The 21,262-nt window shown below is 42.1% G+C and overlaps 1 protein-coding gene across 2 annotated transcripts in view; it reads right to left on the minus strand.

The window, feature by feature from the left end:
- dscaml1 (Down syndrome cell adhesion molecule like 1) overlaps positions 1–21,262 on the minus strand; it is an 83,921-nt gene that overhangs the window by 1,121 nt on the left and 61,538 nt on the right. Inside the window, exons 16-35 of one of the 2 annotated variants that reach the window (XM_025055272.1) lie at positions 21,228–21,262; positions 21,052–21,122; positions 20,568–20,808; positions 17,101–17,247; positions 16,857–17,012; positions 15,253–15,392; positions 11,963–12,116; positions 10,642–10,759; positions 10,154–10,317; positions 9,963–10,061; positions 8,206–8,394; positions 7,954–8,082; positions 7,702–7,860; positions 7,439–7,594; positions 7,274–7,304; positions 7,045–7,163; positions 6,806–6,958; positions 6,319–6,513; positions 5,900–6,208; positions 170–5,084 (exon numbers count right to left, since the gene is read on the minus strand). The exon at positions 21,228–21,262 is cut by the window's right edge and continues 145 nt beyond it. In XM_025055272.1, coding sequence (XP_024911040.1) covers positions 4,504–5,084; positions 5,900–6,208; positions 6,319–6,513; positions 6,806–6,958; positions 7,045–7,163; positions 7,274–7,304; positions 7,439–7,594; positions 7,702–7,860; positions 7,954–8,082; positions 8,206–8,394; positions 9,963–10,061; positions 10,154–10,317; positions 10,642–10,759; positions 11,963–12,116; positions 15,253–15,392; positions 16,857–17,012; positions 17,101–17,247; positions 20,568–20,808; positions 21,052–21,122; positions 21,228–21,262 — 3,346 coding nt within the window. In that variant the 3' untranslated portion in view covers positions 170–4,503. Of the gene's footprint in view, positions 1–169; positions 5,085–5,899; positions 6,209–6,318; positions 6,514–6,805; positions 6,959–7,044; positions 7,164–7,273; positions 7,305–7,438; positions 7,595–7,701; positions 7,861–7,953; positions 8,083–8,205; positions 8,395–9,962; positions 10,062–10,153; positions 10,318–10,641; positions 10,760–11,962; positions 12,117–15,252; positions 15,393–16,856; positions 17,013–17,100; positions 17,248–20,567; positions 20,809–21,051; positions 21,123–21,227 lie in introns of those variants that run through there. The other variant, XM_025055273.1, reaches the window with a different exon arrangement.

Below are 21,262 nucleotides of genomic sequence, written 5' to 3' on the forward strand. Positions count from 1 at the left end.
TTTATAATTAATTCATATAATGATAATGTAGGGGGAAAAACATTCAGTGAAAATTCCAGTTGACAAAAATGTTTACAATAACGACACAAAACCATGAAACCCAGTATGTTATAAAGCACAAAGGTCCAAACACCACACACTTTACCGTGTAAAAGGACGGAGACACTCGTCACAGTTCATAAAAAGATAGCTTTATTGCACAAGGTGTTGAGTACTCTTTTTCAGTTTTGTAGGTTTTCATAGAAAAGAAAATGTAGAGTTAAACACAAGCATTTGCAAATTGAAGCAACATTTCCCCCGTAAAAGAGTAAGGAACAACCTCTGTGTTTTTAAAATTTGTATTCATCGCCCCCTCCCCAAGTAGTTCATTTCACCGCGTTCCCCTTTGAGTTTTATAACCAGCAAAAATTTTCAGAACATGCAATGCTGCTGTCCTCCCTTAAAAAATGGAAATAGGTAAACAAAAAAGTCCAGCAACTAATGACAAATCAACAAAAGAAAACACACACAAAAAAATGGAAAAAAGAAGACAACTCAACCAAACGTTCTGCAAAAGAAGACGTCAACCTCAGTGATGATGCATGGTTCCCTCTGACATGTTTCCACCGCTCCATAAAAGAAGAGATAAAGCAGTTTGTGTATAATTATATCATTTCTCATTAAGTTCTTTGTTCTGTCTCGTTACAATAACTTTGTAGTTTTACATTGTGCCCTGGTTTCTAGTGACGGTGTCAAAATAGTACTCATTTATACAAAAACACTTTCCTATTTACACAGGTTGTCTTTTTAGTAGTAGAATTCATGTTGTAGAGATGAATAAAGGGTACAGTTAAGAAAAGCAACGTCGGATTGGTTGGACAGATGTGGAAAAGAGGGGGAAGTAGGAAGTAAAGTTGGCCTTAAAAACACTGATACACAGTCAGTTTGGAAGAAATGTGGCTGCGCCTTAAGGAAACATCCACGCAGTGGAAACAACCGCCCTGCAATTTACTGTCCGCAGGATGACAAAGATAATTTCTCTGACATTTTCAGCAACATAAAAAAAAATATGTAGGGGATAAAATAATAATTAAATATCAACTAAAAGACGAAGCTATTCAACTACCAGTTAAAGCTAAACTTTTCTGCAGTTGAATCAGAATCGAAACCTGACAGAAACACAAAGATACACAAAGATGTGTATCTGAATCTGATCTGAATTTGCACATATTTTAAATGCATAATATATTTATATAAATATTTTAATTTATAATAAATTACTATGTGATATTAATCACATTAAAAAAATCCACCAACTCTGCGAAGCAAAATGTCGAGTTTTGCATGTTTTCTTGATAAATGTCATTAACATGTAATTCCATAATTTGGATTATTCACAGATGACTACAGGGATTTGAATATATAATTTAGGAATGTTGATGCATCTCAATTAATAATGATTAATCATGATCAATTCCAATCACGATTAATCATGATTTATTGTGATTAATCACCAGCTGTCCGTTGATAAATTAAGAAAAGTAATAGTTTGAAAGCCCTCCTACTGAATAATGATGATTGAACGTAGTCGCAAATAAAAATATTAGCTTCAAAACAAACCACTAACTATTAAACAGTTCCATTTGTTTACTTAGAACTAGATTCAGCGTTGACAAAAACTTAAAGAGTTAGAAAATATGGATATTTTCTTAAGGTCAGCCTGAACAATTTGGACAAACTGATAATAGATCAGTGTTTTACATTCAAGGCCACATCACTGAACTGAACTGAGCAGTTTAGGCAGTTATTCTCCACGACTCCATTCAATATCCATACGACCAGAGTCAGAAACCCTCTGTTTTTGGTTGATAAAAAAAGTCATGTCCCATTTTTGTCCTTGAAGTGTCTACACAACCGAAAAAGGAACGACTCAAATTAACCTGAAAATAATAAAAAAATTCCCATTCGCATTTGTCATGTGACAACACTGAAGATAACATCTTATGTTTATACTGTAATGATTAGTTTGAATTATACTGGTGTATTTGTAGACTCCTAGTCCCAGAGCTGGAAGGCCAGGACACTGATAGGAAACAGACGTCCTGTCGTGTCGTGTCTGTTTGTCTCCAGTCGGGAAAATGGCATCGACTCTGCCAACACACCTTCAGCAGCTACAATACGACATATTACAACAGACTCACTGACTGTACAGGCTCTCCTCCTTTCACTGTTTTCTTTTTCAACACCACACTTCCTGCACTGAGCCACAAACCACAGCGACACAATCTCACACCTAACGGTTTGCCTTCACTGTGCTTGTGTAGTGTCAGCCGCCCCCTGCTGCACAGGAGCCGCAACTGTAACATATTCCAAAATCACAAGGATCATTTCTCCGACCTCAGCGTCACCAACTGACTTTCTTCCAAGTGTGCTACCCGTTTCCTGTTTCCCTTCCTTGCATCCTTCTTTCCTTCTCGCGGTTTCCACTCTGAGCGATTGTCTTGTGATCTTTCATATATATTTTTTTCAATTAGAAGTGTTTCTATATTTCTCTGCTTTTTAATTATTCATATATTTGTTATATATTTGAATAGAAATATATGTCTGTACATACCTTTGAAAAGAAACATATATGATATCTTCATTTTTTTAAAATTTTTTTTTCTATTGCGAGAGCCCTGATGTTACATTTTACCAAAACATTTGGAGCAACTCAGTTGTTTTTGGAACATCTTTGATATGGGAAAAAAAACTTTGGGAGAAAAATAATGGGCAACAAAGAAAAAAAAAAAGTACAGTACTTTCTCTAAAGCTAAAATCAACTCAGTGAGGCGAAGGGGCTTGAAAACATCTTTTAGTTTGAAAGAAAACTGAACTTCCACTTCCTGTTTCGCTAACACCTGCTAACTTGATCCATGTCTCTCGTCTACGATCTCAAAGTCGTGAATCTATCGTCATGACCATTAGTCAACAGTTCTTCAGGGAGAAATCCCTAAGAACCTTCCGTACGTTAGCGTCCAGTCTTTCACTTCAAGTTGTCGTTCAACGTCAGACAGCGTCTCGGCTTCGTCTGTGCATATTTAAGAATGTCTTCTACCAGTCAGTCTGTCTTAACCTAACTAGCCTCCAAGCTAGCTGTTAGTCACAGTGACACTGTATAGATACGATACGAGGCCTAGTTCGGAAAAGAAAGTTTCAAAGCAAGAAGGGGTTTGAAGAGTAGAGAAAGGTTAAAAATCAGTACTAAAGGTGGTACGACAGCACCCTGATGACTCAGAAAGGCTCTCGTTCTTCTCTGTTCTGAGGAAGTGAGAGAAATAAGAAAGAAGAAACAAAAGATAATCAACCGTTCCTCTACATCTACGGATGCTTTTTCAATTCCACGATGTTTTTTTTTTTTTTCTTCAATTCAAAAGCAATGCTACGGCACCACATCGGTCGAAAATAAAGAGATAACTGAAGAGATTAAGATCATAGTGATTGCATCGTCAGCATCGTCATGATCCATTATCTGTCCACCGGCCCGTGGACGTCCACCCACGTGTTGTTCGTTTCTGATACAGACGTCCGCCCGCTGGTCAGCATATGGATTGAGTTTAAGAAGCGTCCCACTGTCGTCGGTGTGTGCCTGCCTCATGTATACATATATATATTTACACATACTGTATACACCCGCACACACATGCGCGCACACACACACACACCCAGGCTTGGGAAGGTCTGTGGAACTAGGATCGGTCCTGGACACTCCGTACCTGCTCTGCTCTGAGTCTGAGTTTATAAAAGTATTCATTTAAACCCTATATGCTGTGTCATACATTGCATGTATAAGAAAATTCACCAGGTCTCACGCCTGGTATTGAGGAGACCAGCCTTTCACCTCCATGGATAAATGAATTATGGGTAAAATAACCTCTCTCCGGCCACTGTTACCCCTGCCATGGCACCGTGCTGTGATATGAGCTCTCCCTCCATCAGATAATACATTGTAACAGAAAAGGAAAAGCTAAAACAAATAAAGAATGAAAAACTCAGCGACGCACACTGGTCCGTCCATCCGACCACTGTCTTGATGCAGAAGTTAAGACAGTAAATGGTGAAAGCAGTTTGTGCATAAGTACAGTGTCCTCACTAGGAAACGTAAGAACATGTCGCGGACAGATAAATCATTTACGTATTTGGCAGAGTGATTTCCAGGTCGACGAAATAAGAGAGAGAGAGAGAAAGAGAGAGAAATATGATGTAATAATAGTTATTATTATAATTAGAATCATAGAAAGCAATCAGGCAGAAAGGAAGGCAAACCCCTGTGCTATGGAGAGCCAACTCTGACCCTTTCATACAGTAGTGTCGATGGGAAACCAACCAGCACCCCCTGCAGCCTGGCACAGCGCAGGCACTGACGGGTCAGCTGTGCATGTGTGTGTGTCCCTCAGCCCACTTTTCCACAAGGGGCTCCAGGCAAACGCTGGTCTGACCAGCAGTCTATAAAGAGTTACAGTGACAGGCCGCGGTGACGGAAGGCTACACCAGAGTATAGGACTTAGAGTAGGCTCCTGCGCCTCCATCCCTCTGCTTCTGCAGTCTGCCCAAGCCGGAGGAGCTGCTCTCCAAAAGAGAGTCCCTGGATCCTCCCATCTTAGAGGATGACGAGGAGGCACCTCCTGGGGTGCCCCCACTAGCTCCTGCTGCCCCCCCTCCTCCAGAGGAAGATGCTGTTGCTCCTACAGCTGCGGCGGTAGCAGCAGCAGCAGCAGCAGCGCTCTGGGCCAAAGAGGCAGAGGAGCCGGCCATGGTAAGAGTCCTCTGGGGCAGCGTGGAACTGCTGGAGCTAGCAGACCCTCCGCCACTACCTCCGCCTCCACCACCTCCTGTTGCTCCTCCAGAGGAGGTGAGGTTTGACAGACCAGAGTGGCCCTTGTTGAGGGCCTGCTGCTTGGCAGAGTCCATAGTCACATGACGTCCCTGGGTGTGGTACGCACGCTGGGCCAGGCCACGAATGGAGGCTTCGCGTGGTGGAACCACTGGACATGGGTCATGATGCTCTGACTGCTTTCGGAAGAAAGGGTCTGACTTCATGTAGAGGGGAAGGTTACAGTAGTCACCTAGAGGTAAAGAGGTCACATTTGACACGGATGTTTGAGCGTTCCTGACTAGGACTCACTGGAAAAGAGTTGATGTCAGTGTGTCTTCTTAGTCAAATAAATGCCTAAATAACACAACATGCACGACCCAATACAGAGAAGTGGGTGCTGAATTAAAGGCATCTGTTATTAAATTAGAAAAAAACAAACGAATACTATGATCAGGACTCATCATCACTTAAACCTGAGACTAAAAGAAAAGACCTAAACAATATCAGAGCTCTATGTCAAATATAGTTTACACTGTCCCATGCACAAAAAAACAAAAAGTGTAATGATTTTTAAAAAGTGTAATAAATATAATAGAATAAAAAATAAATTAAAATTGAATTAACCTAATTATATTAAATAAATGTAAGAACATTGAATTCAATACAATCCTCCAAAAAATTAAAAATGATATATGATAAAATAAAAAAGTAAAAGATTGACTTTGATAAAATAAAATAAAATGAAAAAAATAAATGAAACTTAAAGGAATTATAATAAAATAAACCAACATGGCATTGACTAAATAGATTAAACACTACAATAAATAAAATAAAATAGAATCAAATGATTTGGATCGAAAATAGAATAAAAGGAAAAAATATAAAATTAAATCAAATAAAGAAATTAAAATCATAATAAAATACAGTTCTATCAAACTAACCAACATTACATTAAAATACATTATATACACTAACAATAAGTCAAACGACAAAATTATCTTCAAAAATAGTGTGAAAATAAATATATATATATATATATATATAAATAAAAATCAAATCACTTACTCTTGGCGCGGTGTGGAATGGGAACAGCTACATTCTTGCCACGGTCGTAGTCCTGTGGTTTTGGCGGCGAGGCAGTGAAACGGCAGATACCGGGCTCTGACGGCGTGCTCATGGACGTCATGCTGTCTCCGTTGTCATTGGTACCTGTGGTCATCTGGTCAGATGAGCTGTCAGAGATAAAGCACTCCGTAATCTCAAACTTGGCATGCTGCAGGTGCTCCTCCAGCTTGGCGTGCTCGTACGCTCTCGCCAGCTCCTCGTAGGTGGAGGAGGCGCTCTCCGTGGACACCATGCTGTTGCGACCTTTATCTGTGAACAGGAATTGAAGAACAACGACGGTGAGTGTATTTACAGCACACAGAGACATCTTTGGGAACAGCCTCAACGACTGTTCAGTGTCTCCTCAGCCATGTGCCGACCTGTGTCCTGTGAGAGACTGGCACTGTAGCTGTCACTCTCGGTGACGGTGATGCCGTGCTGGGAGCCAACTGTTCGCCAGTCTGACGTGAGCGTGCGGGCTGGTGTGGAAGCCTGACACTTGGTCAGAGTCCACTGACTGGAATAACGGTTCCTGATACTGTGGGCTGACTTCACACTTTTCCTCGACACTGGATCTGGTGGTAAATGAATGCAAAAATAAATGATAGAAGCATAAATAAAGAATAGAAACAAAAATAAAAGTCAGGAACAGAGGAGAAAAAGTGATTCCTTGTTTTAAAAAAATACAATGATTCAATTATTCTACTTAGCTGTTGCACACAATTAGCAAACATTGTGTTTTTAAAGTGTGGTATACCTGCTGAAACCACAGCTGAATGTTGGTGAATGCAGCACAGCAGCTGTCCAGTTTCTATATACAGTCTATATTTTTTTTAACTAATAAATAATGAGAATAAAATCTCTTACTGGTTCCTGGTCTGATGTCTGACATGTCGATCAGCGGGCCGCTGTTCTGGATGAGAGCCTGATGGTGGACGGAGACTCCTGTGCAGAAACTCTGAGGGTTTCCTGTCTGGCTGAACTCTGTGTCTGTTACTGGAATAGTGGCCTTGTCTTCACCTGGAGAAAACCATACCAAACAACTACAGATGAGTATAAACTCATGAAGGTGGTGCTGCACCGACGTCTGTCTCCCTTCTTCCTACCAATTTGCTTGATGCCTTCTTTGTCCTCGATCAGCAGCTGCACTCTGGGGATGTCGATGTGCAGGCGTGGACCCTGAGGAGGGCCCTTCACTGGGGTGTCAAAGCTGCGGTTGTTTTTACTATAGCAGAAATACCAAAAACAAAAAATGTGTGCAGTGTTTTTAGAATATAACAACTGGGGACATGTGTAATAGACCGAGAATAACAGCAAAGTCAATTAAGTTCATACCTTATCAGCATCTCAGCCAGGCTTTTGGCATCTAGACAGAGCAGAGAACATCTAGTATTAATTCCTGACTAACAACACAGCCCTGTTTATAATGTATATTTAAATACATATGTTTTGTCTGATACGTGAATATATATCTGGTTTCCTCTCTTCTTCTTCTCTCACCTCGTAATCTCTTCAGACGTTTTTCTTTGCGCTTCTTGCGAATTATGAAGAGGAGGGCGACACCCAGAGTGACCAGGATCACAGGACAGCCAATGGAAAACAGAGTCTTGACATCATCATTCTTTTCCAAAGGAGATTTACTGGGTGGGATTGTACCTGCACCGGAATGAGCCACAATTAATAATTTGACATAACATTGATCATTCCGGTGGAAGTTCAGTTACTATTCATTTAAAGCATTCGCCAAAAGAATTTTTACTCACTGCCATCATAGTCCAGTGTTGCAAACTGGGAGCTCTGGTTTCCACAGCCAGCGCTGTTACATGCTTTCATTTTCAGCTCGTACCAGGTGGCCTCCCGCAGCTCAGCCAGGAATACATCAGTGGTGGCGTTGGTGCGAACGCTCTGCCACGACCAAGTACCTACGACAAGTTAGCAGCATTAGGTCCACGCCTTCTATTTTGTATCAAAAGTGACTTAAGTCTTTGTTACAATCTCACAAAACACCGCCTCACCTTTGGGTCTGAACTCTAGCGTGACGGCGCTGATGGGGCAACCTCCACTGGCCCAGCCCTGCAGGTTGAGGCGGGCGTGGCTGGAGTTAATGTGGGTGAAGACCGGTTGGTCCTTGTTGAACTGAGGTTCTGAAAAAACAACAACAATTAAACTCCAGTGTGTTGTGTGTGATTCTTATATACTTACAAAGAGAGACAAACAGTTATCTTGCTAAAGTCAATATATATAATTCATAAACTCCGACCTCTCACCTCTCCCATGAGTCTTTGCTTCAATGATCTCACTGATCCGCCCAGCGCCGACGCTGTTCTTTGCGGCCAGCTTTACTTTATACCAGGTGCCACAACGCAGGTTGTCCAGTTTGAAAGAACGCTCGGTGGAACTGATGAAAACGTCCTTCCACTCCTCTGTGTTGTCCACGGAGTACTGCAGCACAAAACCTAAACATAAAAGACAGAACATACACATAATTTTTTTTACAGAACTGGAAGCAATCACTCAGGGTCAGAGTTGGGCAGCGGTAGCAGTCCTGCCCCCCATGCAGAAAGTTTCAGGTTTGACTCCACCTATCACCAGCAGATGTAAAAAAAAAAATCGAAAGGAACGTTGACAACCTATGAGAAAGGGACAAGTGGAAAAGGATCCACTCTAACAACGAACTGTCGCATATAACCGTCATACCTTCACCATCCACTAGATGACAGTGTCAGTCAGCACTTCTCTTGCTTTCATTGGCCTATGACGGAGAGGATTCTAGCTGTTCTCCTTCTATCCCCTGCTACAAAGCACTAGACCGGGATGGCGCTGACTGGGCATCTATGCAAATGAGGAAGTGCAATATGGTGACTGTTTTATAATCTGCCGCCTTGAAGAGCCAACACCCTTCTGCTCTCAAACACAATCCCTAAAACCCCACTCTGTCCATCTGTCCTCCCCTATCAAAAGTGAGAAACTATGTATTTATTATGAAAAGGTTTCCTCTCCTCACTCCGTAGTTCCTTCATCTGTTTCTTGTGCTTCTCTCTCAGATGATGGGACAGAAATCCAATGGAAGAATAATACATGTTTTTGTTACTGTACTGTCACCTTCTGACGGCTGCTGAGCAGAAACAGAACTCAGACACAGAGACAGAGAACGGGCAGAATCAGCACAGAAATCCATCCTGCAGGATTAATGAAGACGGACTGGTTTATTTGTTGATCCATGTACTCTCTCTCTCTGTGTGTGTGTGTGTGTGTGTCTTCCGGTGAATTTTCATTTCAAACCATCTCCAAAAAGTTCGTTGTGAACGTGTATTGTTTTTCCTGTGGGGAGCTCCTGTATGTCACCGCTGTAACAGTACAGAAGATATCCCCGCCTGGCAATTGTGAGCATAACCTCCCACTGACATTGTGCACATGACTTCACAGGGCAATCAGGCACATGTTACACATATATTAGCAGGAACAGACAAGCTCGGTGGATGTATGAGGACCAGGCTTAGCCGAGCAGAACTAAGTCAATCTCATACCTCAAACCTATCACACTGTGTTTGAACAACATTTCTTTTCCTCTTCTGTGCATGGAATGCATGTGAATTTGTTCTTTTTTTTCAACATTAGGTGAGTGACTCCAGAAAATACAGTAGGAGCTTAAAGGGCTTAAAAATTACCATTAAAGTTAAACTTTTAGAGCGGAGATTAAAGGAAAAACCTATAAATATGTATCCAAATAGGACATATAACAGTGTAGTATATTTATATTACTTTGTACTATGTTTATGAACATTATTTGTGAGAGGGAAAGTATTTTTCTGGAGAGACACCTTGGGGACTGGACACTCAAATACAATAAAGTAAAAATCACATTTTCGTCACATTATTATCATCTGATGTTTGGATTGGGCGGTTCGGGCGGTCCGGCGGGCCAGAGCCGCCCCGCGGGCCACTAGTTCATGATCCCGGGTGTAAAAGAAGAAAGGCTTTGGGCCTATGCTGAAAGGAGAACAGAACCATGTATTTCTAGTACCTCTGACAGAACTTCCTCCATTATCCCCTGGTATCCAGGCCAGGGTGATGGAGGAGGTGGAGGTGGTGGAGACGGTCAGACGAGGTTGGTCTGGAGGAACTGAGAGCAAACACGCAAAGATTAAAGTTTGAGGTTCTTTAATCATTTACGTTACAGGCGAAAAAGTGAGAAATGAACAGAAATGTTCCCACCTTGAACCAAAAGGTTGACGATAATGGTGTCAAATCCCAGGGTGTTGGTGGCTGTGCAGGTGTAGTAACCAGAGTCTTCGGCTTTGACGGACCGCAGCACTATTGTCCCATTGGTCATAATGAGACGCTGCCCGTCTTGAGACACTGGGATGGCTGTGTCCTCACTAACAGTGGGGAGGAAGGGAGATTTATTAGGAAACTGTCTTAGACTTAAAATTCTGGATTTTCGTCTCTACCCAATAAAAAAAGGAAAGCTGGGTTTATTTTGTTAGAAGTGATGAACTATAATATAAAATGAGCAAAAGAACAAGAGCAGGAGGAAAGCAATGCAGCATGGGTGAGCAGAATCAGGGTATATCACCAAAAAGAGAAGAAGAGGAAAAGAAAAAGAAAGAGGGAAGAAAGAAGGTGGAATGGAGTTGGGTGAGAAGAAGGAATATTTAAGAGAAAGTTGGAGGTTAAGGAAAAGAGTATCGTGGAACGGTCACCTGTCTTTGGTCCATTTTATTGTAGGTGTTGGTTCTCCGACCGAGCTGCACGGCAACCGTACCTCCTTCATCCAAGGCGTTGTTACTGTTCCACCAAATGACAAGATCTTAGCTGGAGCTGGAGGAAGGAGACCGGCATGTAAACAACACGGCATCCAAGTGAGGGAGACAAACAGAGCTAACTGATTGGACAAGGCAAACAGCACTTAATCCAAACACAGCTAATTAATATGTACTATCGGATAAACTTTCCACTGTCCAATAGAAATATTCCTCACCAAATAAACAAATGTGTGTGCACTGTTGGGATCGATAGGATGAGAAGTGAAAACATAAAAAGCATACATTGATTTGTTTTTATATACACTGACTTCAGGGACATATTTGTACCGGGAACTGTGTTCACTGTGATTTACACTGGATGAGAAAAACAAATATGTGCCATATGTGTTTGTGTGTGTGTGTCTCTGTCCTGTAAACAAATGATGAAACGTGGACGGAGAATGAGCAGAGAGGATAAGAAAAATAATAATAATTCCTTCAATGTTCCATCCCCTAACCCTCTTACAGAAACTTATCCTGAATTTTTATGACCACACCGGTCATGGCTGTGCTTCGTCATGACAATAACGTGTCTGAAAGGGCACTACGTTCGTTTACTTCTGTTATTTTCTTTCAAACCAAACCCTATTGATTTAACTGGCCTCTCAAACACATATTGTCTTGTGTATTAGTTAGTTCTGGTTCAAGTGTGTGATTTTATTTTCTCTCCGCCTGCTCTCTTTTCTGTTTTCTTCTCTTCCTCTCTGTTCGGGGCCAGCGTAGCCATTGCCCTCTGAACTTTCAGATCAATATTGTAGATCTCCATAGGTCCAAACAGGGTCTAAGAAAAACCACATGGAACGTGTGTAGAAAAAAAAAAAGAGCAAGTGACAAAATAAGAGAGGAAGCATTTATATGATCCAGAGAGTCATGAGGGATGCAGAGCGAAGCATCCATTAAAAATGTATTTTTAGATCGTAGCATTGTCGCTAAGAGGCTTGAAGAGGAATTCTATGGTGTCTGTAGTGGAATAACTGCCCCTGAGAGAGAAGGATGCAGAGGCAGAGGAGGACCAGAACATGAAGCTGAAAACAAGGACACGTTGTCTCATTCACAACTAACAATCTGGACATCCGCATCTGAAACACCTCCATGCCAAATTAAATTTTAACTTTAATCCACACACTGTCATGTGCAAATCACCAAGACCTCAGCTAGGTGGCATCCGGTGAAGAACCAGAACTAAGATCACACTGAGGTTCTAATGACAGCCACTCACCCTTGGCTGCAGGTTCCACTGTGACCTTTTCACTGAAGTTACCCCGGCCTGCAGTGGTGACAGCTGCAGCCCAAATCAAATACTGCTGCCGGTGGTTGAGGTGGGTGATTCTGTAGAGCGGGAGCTCCGGGTTGGCTTCGTATTCACTGGGCAGCTGGACATAGAAAGGAAGGACGGTGTTAGCTGGCAAACGGTGTAAAGAATACAGGTTAAAAACAAAACTATTTCTCTACATAACTTTCATTAAAGTCTATTTAAGTCTGCTCCACCAAACTCAAACCTTAGGATACCTGCTTTGTGCGCTGTAGGCAGCGGACACGCCCGGAAAACGGTCCTTATTCCAACTAAACTAATATGCAAATTAAATTCAAATAAAAATGTTGCCACGATCTGAAAGGTATCACATTTTCTTCGTTTATTGTTGTCACAATCACATCTGGTCCCATCTGATACAGATTCAATGACCAATGTGAGGGTACTTAATGACACCATTTGACTGTTAACATTTTCTAGGCTGATGCAAAAGCTTGAATGCAGTAGCTGTGTCTGTAAACCCAGATGTGAACAGGTTTTGTCGTGACGTTAAAACAAGAAAAATGATTGATTTAAAACAGCACAGGAGACTTCTGTCATTTTTTATTTTTAAAAATTTAGATGAATGTCGATTCATCACAATAAAATACAATACTGATACGTGTTAAAGTTGAAGTGAGAAAACTAGTGTCAAGGCAACTACTCTACCAGTATCTTCACCATTAAAGTCATTGAAAGTTTAGGAACAAATCAAAGATGGAGGTGGAGGTGGAGGTCAGCGGCTGATGCTGAAATATAGGGCTGTGTGAAAAGAGTCAGTGTTGACTTGTTGAGTGAAAAGGTTTTTTTTTTAATTAAAAAGGGAAAGAAATCATCCAAATGGTAGTTGGTTAAGGGCAAAGTTTTGTATAAAACCATCGGTTTTTGGTGTGTGTTTGTGTTTTTTATCACTGCAACATTTCAAGGTAACTTTTCAGCCCTGGTATTGTCAGTGAAGTCAACGGTGAAGTCAGCACACAATAGATCAGACGACTGGGTGGAGAGAGATTTTTTTTTTTTGTAATTAAATTTTTGAAATTACCACATTAAAGCCAGAGCCCTAAGTAAAAGTAAAACCCAGCACACATTTGGAACACTTTTCCCATGTCCCGTAGCACTGTTTTTCACAATGCAATAAGTATAAAAACGCTACTGTAGGTTTTTATTCACTAAACAGACAAGCAGGGTTTTTGTAGAAATGATTTATGCTAAAGAAACAGACTAATTCTGGCAGATGACTTGTCACTTTTTCAGGATTAATGTCATTAAATGTTTTGTATAATGTTCTTTCTATATACAGTATATTTTTCATATTATTCTTCAATCAAAACAAGAGAAAACGTAAAAGACGGGGCTGGAAGGTGAAGACGTTCCTGGGCATGTTATGATAAGGCATACCTAAGAAAGGATGACAGTGAAGGGAAGGAGGTGCAGAAAGAGAGGGAGATAAGAGCGTTGAGGGAGTAAAACCCAGCCCTTCTCCTCCTCTGTTCTCCTCAGGGAGAGCAAACAGAGATATGATACAGAGGGAGACAATGGGACACGGAAAAATGAAACAGTCAGAGATATGAGGAGTCGTACACACTAATCAGGCCTATCTACTGCAGGCATCGACAATGGAGGGGGAGGGGGGGGAGAAGAGGATGGATACAGAGTGACATAAATGACCTGAAGGTGGGTGTGTAATTGCTGTGGGTGTAAACATCCATGTGTCTGCTGTCTAGGCCTATAGTTATCACTGCCCATTCAAAACACACAGACGCAAACACACACACACTGAGTGACAGTCACTTGTCACTGATGACTCCATAACTGACACAGTGTCAAAAGTGTGAAAACACTGTAATCGTGGCAGACCAGGAAAAATCCTGTGAAGAACCAGCAGGTGCTGCCGGTTGGTCTACTGTCTTACTGACTGTTTATTTGGGCCAAACAAATTCTGGGTCTGTTTTTATATTTGTTTTTATTTTTCAATGTTTTCGTCTCCGGGGATTCTCAACAATTCCATCTCCTCTGTCACATCTTTGCATCTATGTCTTCATTTCCCAGTCTAAACAATCAACCCTGGGCTCAGCTCTGCTTTTTATACACTGCCCCCCCTCCCCTCCCCTCCGCTCCTCCCTTGGGATTTACTTCATCCCTCTATCATTGTTTTTTCTGACCAAAGTCACTCCTCTGTACATCTATCTCAATATATTCCACTGCAGGCAAAGCTCTGGGTGGAAGGATTGGGGTAGGAGTTGGGGCGGATGAATGAATGGGTGGGTGGGTGGGTGGTTGGATGCTGAAAGGAAAGGAGGGAAAAGTGACAGAGTGTGTGTGCTGCTGTAACGGATATTAAAATATTCCTCCGGCTCGGAGATAGCTGTGATCCGGGAACGATAGAATGAGATAATGAAAAGAGGAACAAAAGTGGTCCCCATACGGTGTGTCTGGCCCCCCCTCACCCCCCACCCCCAATTCCTCCTTCCACCTCTCCAGTCACACTCATTTACATAGTAATCATTCCAAACTCTGCATGGGGGCTTAAGGGAGAGAAAGAAGGAGAGACACAGGAAAATCAGAGGGAGAGGGAGAAGGAGAGAGAGAGAGAGAGAGGAGACAGGAGGGGTTAAGGGATAAACAGAGAGTGATTTGTGAATGGGGGAGATGGGGGAGATGTTGTTTACGCTGGGCTAGGTACATTTATCTGTTAGGTGCATTTGTGCATGTATGTGTGCAACTATGTGCGCTGGGCAGATTTCCTGCTCATAAAAGTGCACCTCCTTATGACTGTATGACACACACACACACCTGTGTACATATTCACGTGTGCAAATGTGGGTGTGCTTCCTAAAGTGTGTGTGTGCGTGCTTGCGGCCGAGCTTGTTTTCTGCTCTTGTTGATGAACAGATGAGGTTGTCTTGGCAACGTGATGAGACACAGATATGCAAATTAGGCTGGAGGTTGAGTTTGCATGCACACACACTGCGGTAGGAGGAGAGCTCATTTCACACACTCCTCTTGCTGAGACTGCAGCACTAGACCTCACACACACACACTTTTTTTGCAGCTCCACGTTAAATAAGCCGTAATTATTTTAATTTAACTGTGAAATAAATTGTAGAGCAGCTTCTAAATAAAATAATCAATAAATAATCTCCCAGACAGTTTTGAATCGTCATTTTCCCACATCTCCCAGCTTTAAAAACACTCCCCGCCCTGCCCGCGGTACTCACCGGTTGGCCTGACCCAGGGCTGGAGCAGTAGATGGTGTATTTGCGAATAATTCCATTTGGCTTGTGAGGGGGTAACCAGGACACAACAACACTGCTGGCAGAGAAAGGCACAGCTTTGATGCCAGCTGGGGGTCCAGGATCTTGATGGGAGAGAAAATGCGAGACAGTTACATTTCTCTTTGTGTAAAACACTGACTTAAGAGCTTTAAAGGTAGGATTTGTTTTTTTGATTTGTTGTGTGTGGGAACACAGACAGAGGAGGAGAGATGTTAGATACTTGTAATAGTAACATATAAATCACAGAGACGGAAGGTCATGGTCTCTGCTGATGAATACACCTACATACACTCGGCGTCACAAATAAGGGATGACTAGTGGATTCGTTTCACACACACATCTTGCGAATTCCTAAGAGTCGAGTCTTCACGGATAAACACAAATTGCATCACTATTTTTTCAACATTCATTAACATTTTTATAATATTAGTTCAGGCAGAACTTAAAGGTCAGTACGGGGTTTTTTTTTGGGCGACACTAATGCAACCTAAAACTATCAAAACTGCAGTCTAAAAATTTATTTTTTATCATTGCAGTCCAGTATCTAACAAGTATTCTTCTCAATAATATTTATGATGAAAAATCTTGCTTGAAAATCTGCAATAAAACTGTGGTAAAGAAAACGGAGGCTGAGAAATGCCGGCCAGTAACTGACAGTTTGCACAAGTGTAAATACACATTTTCATATGCTACAGAAAGATCTGTAGGAGGGGGGGCAGAGGGAGGGGTGAGCCTCAGAGAGACGGAGGACAGTGTGTGAAGAGGTTGCCCCTGGACACGGTGTCAACCCTCATCAGGGAGAAGGAGACTCTCAGCACACCACTGATAACCACACACACACACACACACACACACACTCATGGACAAAGGCTGACATAACACATTGTACATTATACACAATGAAGAGCCATTCCAGGAGGCACAGCTTATAAAATAAAGATAGAGCCAGGAATGAGAATAAAGGCCCTTTTCTGAGATGGCACTTCTTAAAAATGACTGCTTCCTCCTCACTCCTCCGCTCCTCCTCACTCCCTCACTTTCTACATCTCCAGACGCCTGCCTCCTACTCTGCCTGGCCCCAGGGAGGGAGAGGAGAGGCGGATACGGATGTAATCCACAGCCCAACAGTGTAAGCACAAAATTAATTCTTTCTAAGCCACAAAGAATTAATCCCCTCTCTTTGTGGCGGCTGCTGAGCAAGACCTACACGCATTAAAAGGCTATGTACGTGCACGCACCCGCACACACACAGAGACAGACGAGAAAACACACACATGCAAATACACACTTAACCGTCGCATTGCCTACGCCCTTCGGCTCCTGAACTAATCGCATACACACACTTTTAGTCTTCTTAATTCTCATTAGCAGTGGTAATGGAACATCAGAGTACAAAGAGGTTTTAATAGGCGTCCTCATCCTCACAGAAACCCTCCAACGCTCCTGTCTGTCGGCCTCCCACAGCAAGAAGCCAAACCACTGATCTGTCCAAGACGTGACCAAAGAAACTGACAAATCGGTGCATGTGTGACAATTCACTGACTCACAGTCTTCACGGGTTTGAATGTAAAGGACGTTGCTCCGGACGCCATCGCCCGCCTGGGTGTAGGCCAGAACCTGAATGCTGTAGTTGGTGAACTTCTCCAGGCCTTTAAGGTCCACCTGCTCATTGATGGTTGTGATGTTTTGCATTTCTCCCCACTCTGAGACACCAGAAGAGAGAAGCAGGATGACATCAACAGGGAGCTGTGACTAGAGAGATATTCTGAGTCACAGACATGTTCGGCTCACCTTCATCAGGAAAAACAGCCCAGAAGACCACGCGGTATCCCTTCAGCACGCCATGCAGGGTGAGTCGAGGGGGTTCAGACCAGGTGATAACCGCTTCATCTGATGTTACAGAAATGGTTCGGATGTTCTGGGGAGGCTGACTGGGCACTGGAGACAAAGACAAAAGAGAAGAGAGAGAATGTCAAAAACAGAAAAAAATTATGAATTTATCCCAGTAGGAAGAATTTCATCTTTGCAAGAAAACAACCCCAATCAGGAAAAGAAACCCAAGATTTACCCCCCAAGAATCATTAACAAATCTATTTTCTGATTACCACCTTTGGCTAAAATAGCTCCTGAAGTAGCACCATAATGACAAAATGGACTCCAAGAGACCTATGTATACTTGGAATAATAGATGAAGTGATTACAGCCTCTCTGAGCAGCGGGCAGTATTTTTTCGAGTTCTTAACAGTCCATATATAGAAAATCAAGACAACTTCTGCAATGTGCTACTGTTGTATCTGATAAACCTGTAGATATTCATTTTTCAAGCGTTATATACTAAGATTGAAATTGAAAAATGTGTATTTCTTTATTTTCTTTGGTAATTTCCTCCCCCCTCAGTTTCTCTTCCAAAATGGTTATGCACACTTATTTGGCGTATTTCAGTATGGGGCCCTCAACTTTGGACTTTTATCTCAAAATTTCACCTTAACTTTGAACTTAAATATAATTACATTTTACATATCTCAAACTATTTAGTAAAAAGGAGAGGGGAGAGTTGTCTTTCTAGTCAGAATAAGGGAACAGGACCTTCTTAATAAATGTGGAAGTGTGTGGTGAAAAGGCGAAACAGTGTAAATCAAGGATAGAAAAAGAAGAAACCGTGGACCCCCTGCCCACTGTGTTGGGTCATTTGGGTCCAAACCGTAGCTGCACGGCATGTTGAGATTTTGGCCTGAGGTTTATTTAGGTGAAAACTGAATTTTAATTTTAAGGTTGTTTTATCCTCATAAAAGACTCAACCCTGGGTGGTCCCCCAGATACATTTCCATATCAGGCCTGAAGCGAGCAAAAAGGCCAGTGATGGATTAAAAAAATAAAAAATCCCACAACATGCATCCAGTCTGATGTATAGGAGCATCTCCACAACCACCACATCTCTCTGTCTCTATACAGGCTGCCCTCTGTTTGCTCCAGCCCAGGTGTCTCCTCTGCTGGCTCTCGCTGACCATCAGCCTTTCAGGCTTTGAATAACACACACTGTCTGAGATGAACAGAAGTCAACTTGTGAGGAAATGGAAGGGCAGGAAGGGAGGAAGAGAGGCAAGTGAAAGATAGGGAGGAATGAAAGGGAGAGGATGGGCCCCGTGCACCAGGGCATCTCTCTGCAGCTGGTGAGGAGAGAGGTGGTGGGGATGAGGATGGAGGGAGGAGGGCGGTGGATTTGGAGACTCAAAGTTGGTTTAGCGTCACTGAAATTCAATGTCTCTGGACTTTGAAAACAGCAGAGAGATTATGACAAGAAGCCTTTCTCACACCTTAACATGAGGACATTGTCTATATGTAGATCATCTATACACATTCTCATGTATTTAACGATAATATAAAAATAATGGTGGCAGACGAGAAGTCCTAAAATAACCTCCTATGAATAAGAGCATAAACAGGATGTAAAAAAAAAGAAAAAAAAAATACACCACATACTTGAACACAACAAAAGGCAGTTTTTGGACTGAGGCTACAGAGAGGAGGAGGAGGAGGATATGTGGGTTGAAGGGCAAAGAGAGAAGGAAGGAAGTGGGGAAGAGTTAAAAGCAAGGGGAGCAATGGAAGGGCAGAAAAAGATGAAAAGAAGGAGCAGGGAGACAATGCGTTCAGCTGTGGATAATTACAGCAGGAAGCTAGTGGAAGGAACGAGCAGAGAGAGAGAGGGAGAAAGGGAGAGACAGAGAGAGGGACAGGGACAGACAGAGAGACATGCTAATTATAATTATTTTTAGTATGCTTGTTGTTATCACTATTATCATAATGGCCATCAATATCACTGTCGCCACGGTGACAGCCACAGGGAAGAATTGGAGGACTCTGCCTGCTCTGGACTAATGGAGCTCTGCTCAGCACTCATTGGGTGGACGAGTATTCATGTGACGTATGTGTTTGTCAGCTGTATTATAGTGAGCAAGAGAAACACAGACGATGCACATTGATACTGAACATTTCAAAGAGTCGGACCAGAAACTGTCTTCGTGTCCACAGACGTCGACTTAGGCCAAAAGACTGTAGCTGTAACTCAGACACAAAATATTGCTGGATGCACAAAGAAGCAACAGTCATACAGTATCACATATACTTCTGAGCCCTCACTTGTACTAGTACAGTACTACAAATCCACTGCTTTTCGAATACTTGTTCAGTTGAGTTCAGTTCAGAGTTGTCTGGCATTACAGACAAGCAGTTTTAAGGTCAACCTGTAGGGGGAGAATTTTGTGTCATCATTACTGTAGAACATAAACTGATTCTCAATGAAATACCATGGTTGTTTGGTGGTATCTAAAAGTTATTGCAGAGCACTTATAGCAGCAATATTCAAAAAGTATTTTCAAAAAGAAACTTAAGAAAACAGTTGTAGAAAAGGGCTGGTTAGTTTCCACAAACTCAGTGAATGTTTGTAGTCACATTTGTTGTACTCGTAGCTGATGTTGAATATCAAGATGAAGAAAGTACTTCCCTGTCTCCAAGGACAAAACTGTACCATCCTAAAGGTATCATTTGATCACAGGTCATTTTTTATGATCATTTCTTTGCTACTGCTGCTCTAACTTGATATTACTCCTTCCTGTCAGTGTGAATTTTTCTGCAGCTAAATGTGTTTTAAAAACCCCTTAATACAGGATTAGGCAGCCTTGAGTAAGGTGCCTGCTTTCTACATGCTTTTATGGTTTATTCAGTCACACATTAAGTCATGCATTCACTCGCTCAACATTGCGCTCATCAGGCTTCTATTCACTGTGGTGTAAGGCAAGACCTCCATGGTTTCTTTTTTTCACTCCACACGGATCACATAATTCTTTCTCCACTGCTGCTCAGACAGTGAATTGTTGGTGAGAATATGTGCCCTTGATGTTTGTAAAAAAAAAAAAGCAGGAGAAGGTATTTTGATTTCCGCTGCCAACATTTATCCTTACAAGCTAGAAAGGAGATGGAATGTAGTCATTTCAGGCTACAAAGCACTAATTAGATAGTGAGAAGGCAAAAACAGAACACAAACAGAAAAATGCAGTATCTGTAAATCAAAGCCAAACCAGGTTTATAATTTACACTAAGGATACTTAATATACAACATCCTGCTGTTTAGCACTGCTGTGTTTCCTCCATCCCAGCAGGTCGGGCAAATATTCCACATTTACAGTCACATACAGAGCGGGCAGAGAGCATGCTGGGATGCTGTACGTTATGCATGTGTTGTTTACTGTGACTCTCACCGTCTTCCAGTGTTGTGGCGTTGATCTCTGAGCTGGACGGTCCAGTGCCTGCTCTGTTGAAGGCCTGGACGACCACACCATACTGGGCGAACTTCTTTAGATTGTCCAGAGTGTAGACCTCGCTGTCTCCAGTGGCCTTCATCTCCACAATGCTGTACTGGCCATTACTGCCCGGCCCATTCTCCCTGTAACCGATCTGGTAACCGCGGATCACACCGTTCTGCAGCTCTTTTCTGGGGGCCTAGTATGGAAAATAGGAAGAGTAACTATGTGCATAAAGATTTAACATAAAAGCAGCATCTGGACCATTTCAAATCATTTTTATAAAATCTTTGTACGAGGGTATCCACTAGTCTGACCTCTAGGTCATATGCTGTGCCTGTGTCTCTATTTGTAATATATGATAAATGTACTTAATCGTCCCAAATAACACTTAGGTTTGACTTTTTCTAAATGAAAAATACTTGTGTTTCCAATAGTTTACCTTCCAAGTGACCCTGATGCTCTGAGAGGTCACAGGCTGCAGCACCACGTCCATGGGAGGACCATCAGGCTCTGGAGTGTGTGAAGGAGACAGTGGTTTATTTGATTTATTTTTATTAATTTTTTTCATAAACTCATAAATAGAGCACCGGCAACAACTTGGGTCAAGGTCCTTACGTGCTTCCTCTGTGCTGATGGTCAGTTCTTTACTG

This window comes from Cynoglossus semilaevis, chromosome 4, assembly GCF_000523025.1.
Source record: "Cynoglossus semilaevis isolate Cse_v1.0 chromosome 4, Cse_v1.0, whole genome shotgun sequence".
In the NCBI taxonomy this organism is placed as follows: Eukaryota; Metazoa; Chordata; class Actinopteri; order Pleuronectiformes; family Cynoglossidae; genus Cynoglossus; species Cynoglossus semilaevis.